At 29.9% G+C, this 6,410-nt stretch overlaps 1 protein-coding gene across 1 annotated transcript; it reads left to right on the top strand.

The window, feature by feature from the left end:
- The first annotated feature begins 4,197 nt into the window (after positions 1-4,197).
- LOC111375686 (cyclin-D5-1-like) lies at positions 4,198-5,983 on the top strand. The gene is made up of 5 exons (XM_022998556.1): positions 4,198-4,594; positions 4,683-4,769; positions 4,858-5,149; positions 5,236-5,369; positions 5,470-5,983. The coding sequence occupies exons 1-5, from the start codon at positions 4,358-4,360 to the stop codon at positions 5,674-5,676; spliced, it is 957 nt and encodes a 318-aa protein (XP_022854324.1). The 5' UTR covers positions 4,198-4,357; the 3' UTR covers positions 5,677-5,983.
- Positions 5,984-6,410: the final 427 nt, after the last annotated feature.

The following is a 6,410-nucleotide window of genomic DNA, read 5'->3' on the forward strand; positions in this document are numbered from 1 at the left end:
TTTCATAAGCTGTGGTGTTCTAGCCTTCCCTCTAAGAATGCTAAAAGTTTGCAACAAATGGATCACATAACATAATCAAAGATCCACACAACTCATGAACGTATATAAAACGTAGTATTTTAAATACTTTTAGAGTATTTTTCATTTTCAAAAAAATAAAAAATGAAAGCACTTCAAAATAATAACTCTCACTAGTCAAACACCACTTAATAAATATTCTTGATTTTATATAAAAAGATTAAAATTTAATCTACTTAAAAAAAATATTTTTAACACTTTTTTACAAATTTATTTTAAGCATTAAATACAAAAAAAAAATTAACTATACAAAAATTAATTTAATTATATTGAAAATCAAGAATAATTCATGGACCAATTTGTATTTTTTAAATTTCAATCTGGTCCTGCACCTGCCCTCTAAAAATTTTCAAAATGACGAACCCCCAAGCATAGACGATACACGTGCCACACCATCATCAAATTTTTTTTTATTTTAATTGGTCATTCCAACTAATTTCGACGTTCTAAATTCGTCTAAGTGGTCAGAATTTACAAAATTAATCTTTAAGGCCACATTTGAGATATCAATAGATCTGTCTGAGATTGGAAATAACAAAAAAAAAAAAATTATGCAAAATTTTCAACTTTCGAGATGTCATAACTTCTTCATTTCAAGAACAAAATTGATGACATTTATAACATTGAAAATATATCGAGAGATCAATCCAATCATGCCAAATGGAAAGTATGAACATGCTATAGAAAGAATTATCATGTGATGAAATTTTGAATTTTATCAATTTTCGTGCTAAAATACAAATTTTCATTCAAATTTCAAAACCTCATAACTTCTTCATTTAAGTAAAAAATTTAAGTTCTTTTTAAGGTTGGAAAGTTTGTTGAAATAACTTTCTAACCATATGAATATTGCTACACAAACATTATCGAATAAAATACAATAAAATTTAAAGTTTCTGGAAAATTGACTAAGGTTTCAATTTTCTCCCAAATGCAATAGCAAAAATTGATAAAACAATTTTGGTGAATTTTAAAGCATATTATATACACAATTGCAAAATTTTGTTAATTTTAGACATGCATATCAAATGATGCCATTAAAGATCACATAAAGTTTCAAAACATTCAAAACTTTACATACAAGATTCATAACTCAATTAAATCATGTATTGACATATTTAAGTATATATTACAGCAAGGAATTCAACCTTACGTATCTAATTCCAATGTAATAATTCGTAAAATTTATAATTTTTTTTTCTAGGCAAGAATTCTTGAAATGATGAATTTTAAGATCTTTTGAATGGTTGAGTAACCTTGCTTTTCAAAACCCCAAATCTGCAATTTTCGTGCACTCCAATTATCCCAATCCCGATCACAACGGAAGGAAATTATTAGTTACAATATAAGTGCTAATTTTTGTGAATTTTTATAACAAAATAGTGGTTATAGATGCCTTTTAATTTTGGTGATATTTTTCATATAAATTTCACCATATTTCAATATGTTTTTCTCTCCTTTTTCATAACACGATGAATTTGACGTTATGTGAGGAGTTATTGGAGGTTATGAGGGAGTTGTAGGTTTGAATTCCAAGTTCAAACCATTCCCTCTAGCCCACTTTATCTATATTTTTATGTATATATAATTTTATTTTCTTAAATAACATAATAAACTCCCAACCATGGATTGAATTCTTCTAAAAATCACTCAAACCGGATGTATTTCATAAACATTCAAAATAGTACTTATAAAAAAAAATTTTAAAAAAAAATCGTTATCGGTACCTAAAACTCTCAAGCAGGCCTTTAGAGGGCACAGTGGTTGATTTTCAATTAAAGCAATCCGTAGAATTAGGAGAAAAAATTATGCATAATAAAATAGGGGTGTACACTACTGAGATTTTAATAAATTTTAAAGTCCTTGCAAACTTAAATGTAACAATTGAGATTTTAATAATTATATATAAATTCATTAATATCTAGATGTCACCAACTAAGATTTTAATGGATTTAATGAATTTCATTTAAAAAATTTAAAATCTAGATGTCCCAATAACTAGTAGGTTTAGAAGAATTTCATTAACAAATGAATTTATAAAATGTGGATGTATTTCATGTTTCAAAATACACAGAACAAACTATTTTAAAATTTCATTTTTTTAATGAGGTTGTTACGAAATATGTAGAAATCTATTCATATACAGGAAATTCATTTTTATTTACAATTTTTTGAAAATTCATTAAAATTTCTATTGAAGACAATATCAAATAAAATTTAAAAAAGAGAGACATATCAAATAGTTTTCTTATTAGCTATATGGAGATATATTTGGTCTAATATTAAAAACTTTAAAATGTCTTACTTTAATTAATTAATTAATTAATTTATTATTTATTATTTATTTATTTTTTTGCAAAACTCAAGTCTCTTTAGTCTTAATTACTTAATGAAATGCAAAATGGTGAGCTTGGTTTTGAAATATGATTTTTTTTCTAATTTTATGTGTTAATATATATTTAATTATTTTAAGTGAGATTTATTTGTACTTTTAAAAAAGTTATAGGACCTCATTTACATTTTTTTCCCTTGTTTTTTTTATTGTTTTACTATTTTTATTTATTTATTTATTTATTTTTGGCTACATTATTGATAGATTCAGGATGCATTATACTAAAAAGGATAATAAATTTGTTACATTTCAAAAAGGTTGACAATGAAAAATTGAATTTTGCTTAAAATTAATGTTTGACTTCAAATTATAACAACATTATAATATAATTGGAACAAGCACTATAATGTTTGTTCTCTTCTTCCCAATAAAAAATAATAATAATATGGAAGAAGAAAGGAAATTATTATGAAAATAATTGTCCTGATTTTCGTTAATTTTAAAACAATAATAAAATGTATGTTAAGTTATATTTAATCATTCAACATCTATCAAAGTATGAAAAAGAAGTTAAAAAATTTAGGCTTCATTAAATAGATTTTATCATCATGCTTGTAACTCTGCCGGATGCAACCTTTTATTAGCCGGTGAGTAATGCAACAATATATCCAAATAAAAGAGTGGCCCTATAGTTCCTTTCCACTTTCTTTTTCTTGATTCGATTGCAGTCTGGAGTGGTTTTGATAGTTCGATAAATCCTATATTACTATTGCATAACAAACGTGACTTGATAATACAAATGCACAATATATATGCTGGATTCAACTTTTTATGAGTTGGACGAGCCACACAACAGGATGACACAAGTACAAGAGTGGGACCCTTATTTCCTTTTCACTTTCTCTTTCTCAAGTCGACTGCAACCTCTGAGTGCTTTTTGATGGTCCCCCTAATTCAGTCTTAATACTGCGTAACAAACGTGACTAGATAATATTAATGCATAAGATATTTGTTGGATTCAATTTTTAATGAGTTGGACGAGCAGTGCAACAAGCGACACAATTAAAAGAGTGGGCCCTACATTTCCTTAAGAGTGTGTTTGATTGACATGGAAAATATCACCTAGAAAAAAAATGTTTTCCATCTTTTGTGAAAAATAAAAACCACCTCTACCCAAGGAAAATGTTTTCCTTAAAAACAAGGAAAATTAGGTATATTTTCAAAAGTTGGAAAACGTTTTCCATGGAAAAAAAAATAGCAATCAAACACGTCAAGTAAGAATTTAGGTGGAAAACTGATATTTTCCATGGAAAATAAATGTAATCAAACACACTCTAATATTTTTTCTCGATTATTTTGCAGTGTTTAAACTACTCATTGATGGTCCCACCAATGTTGACTCAGTACTTCGTAATAAACGTAATTTAGTAATATTAACATTAATGAAACGTATATCTAATATTGTAGAAATCAACTTTTAATGAGCTGGTTGAGTGGCTTGACAAGAGACTCAATTACAAGATCGGGGCCTATATTTCCTTTTCATTTATTCTCGATGTGGTTAGAGTCTCGAAGTGCTTGTTGACGCTCCCACTAGCTCCATCTTAATATTGCATGACAAATGTGACTTCGAAGATGCTAATGCACATTGGACCTTACACCCCTCTCCTAATAAAATGTATGATAGACTTGACAGCAGTTAACAATTTTTACTTCGATATACTGTATATTAACCGCTAAAAAACGCACTCTATATACTCTCCGCTAAATTTGGCGGCACCAAAACCGCTACTTCAATGGCTCCTCTTTCTTCCTTACTGGATATAAATCTTTCTATAGATTACAGAAATTTTTCCTATTAAATAGATTATTCTCTACTATAAAAGGTCACTCATTTTCTTTTCTAGGTTGCCCTTTATTTTTTGAGAAATTAAGAAAATTCTTAGAATGGAAAAATCACACCATTTTTCATTGTCTGATCTCTTGTGTGGAGAAGACGATTCATGCTTGAATGAACGCGGTATCAAGGATTTGGGCTCTGTTTCTGAGTTTGATGATGAGTTTATAAAATTGTTAATTCAAAAGGAGAGCATTTTTCAATCGGATGGAAATGGTTTTTCAATCGAGAGTGAAGGAGACTGGTTGAAATGCGCTCGTTTGGATGCCATTAGATGGATTCTTGAGGTCTGTTTTCTATTTTTCTATCAGTAACCTTGACTAGTTGATAAATCTATAGTATGATTAATCGTCCAACGTTGGTGTTTTTATGCAGACAAGGGCCTTTTTTGGATTTCAATTTGATACAGCTTATCTTTCGATTATTTATTTAGACATCTTCTTATCAAGAAGATCCATTGATGTAAGTTTTTGCTTACTAGAATTGTTTTTTGGTTTATGATTTAGATATCTATTTAAATGGGATTTTGGAATTTTGTTGATGTTAACAGGATCCTAAATTGTGGGCTATTAGATTATTGTCAGTTGCATGTTTATCAGTGGCTGCAAAAATGGAGGAATGTATAGTACCAGCATTATCCGAATATCATGTAGATGAATTTAATTTTGAAAGGAATGCGATTAAGAAAATGGAGTTGTTGGTTTTAAGTACTTTGAAATGGAAAATGAGTTTAATTACTCCGTTTGCTTATCTCGATTATTTCTCTGCGAAATTCTCTGGTGAATTAAGGTGCGACGAACTGTTAAAAAGAGCCGTTGAATTGATCATCGATGTAATTAAAGGTAAGTTGTCGCGTAATGATAGTTTGAATTCGGATTTAATTCGCATTTAGTGAACTTGCTTATGAATTTATAGTTACGCGATGCAGAAGTTAATGTGGGGGAATATCGGCCGTCCATTATTGCAGCAACCGCGGTTTTAGCATCGCATGATTATGCATTAATGGAAAAGGATGTGGAGATTAAGATGAATGTTATTCCATCATGGGAGTCCCTTGAGAAAGTGAGTCTCATTTGTTGTGTAATTTGGCTGTTTCTTGTTAGTATGTGAATAATTAAGTGGTTTGAATTGATTTTTTTCATCTGATTATGCATATCAACAGGAGGATTTGTTTTCGTGTTACAATCTATTGCGAACATTCAAGTTCGCGAAGTCCAATACCCCCAACTCTGTGATTTTACCGAATTTATCATCGAGTCAATCAAGCTCTGATCATGCTTCCGAGAATTCTTCAATCACTTCGACTGTTGGCGTGAAGAGAAGACTTTCATATCCTGATGGTGATCGATGCTGTCCTCCTCGCCCCTAGTTGGTGTGAGGTATTGAATTTTGAAGATAAGATTGGATTTTCAGCTTTAATGAAAATTAAAAATACCAACATATGGTATTATTTGGAGTTGATGATTGGCTCCATTATCAGCATTAAGCAAATGTCAAAGGTATGACAGCAAAACAAATAGAAAAAGGAGGGATTTGCATAAAGAAAGGGAAATATATCTTTCTCGAATCCAATTGAAGTTTGTTGTTAGTTTTTTCGGTAGTCGGGGTTTCACGAACTCTTCTAGTGATCCTCCCCTTTCCGAATTTTTTTTTTTTTTTCCTTTAATTTCCGACATTATTAGTAATACATATCATGCATGTTTATGCACCATTGGATTGCCATTTGCTCTAAATTTTGATTGGAGTTTGAGATTCTATTTATTCTCTTCAATCCCATAGGGGTGGGATTTTTTGAATTTGAATTTGGCTCGATATTTCGTTGTATTCTAGTACAATGTCTTTGTGTTTGAACCTCTATGCTCCAAGCCATGCCTACACTACACATAGGAATGGTGAATGCATGATTGGGTGGTGTATGGCAGACCTTACTGAATGATTCTTGATAGTTTATCTCGTCGGTGTTTGTTCAAGAATTTTAAACCCCAGATTCTTGATTCATGGTGAAAAATAGAGGCTTATCCTTTCACATGCTTGGCTCCATTGCATAGTTTGTCCAGTTTATCAATGTACTGCATTGGCTCTCACTTTACATTAATTACCATG

Source organism: Olea europaea, chromosome 2 (assembly GCF_002742605.1).
Source record: "Olea europaea var. sylvestris chromosome 2, O_europaea_v1, whole genome shotgun sequence".
NCBI lineage: Eukaryota > Viridiplantae > Streptophyta > Magnoliopsida > Lamiales > Oleaceae > Olea > Olea europaea.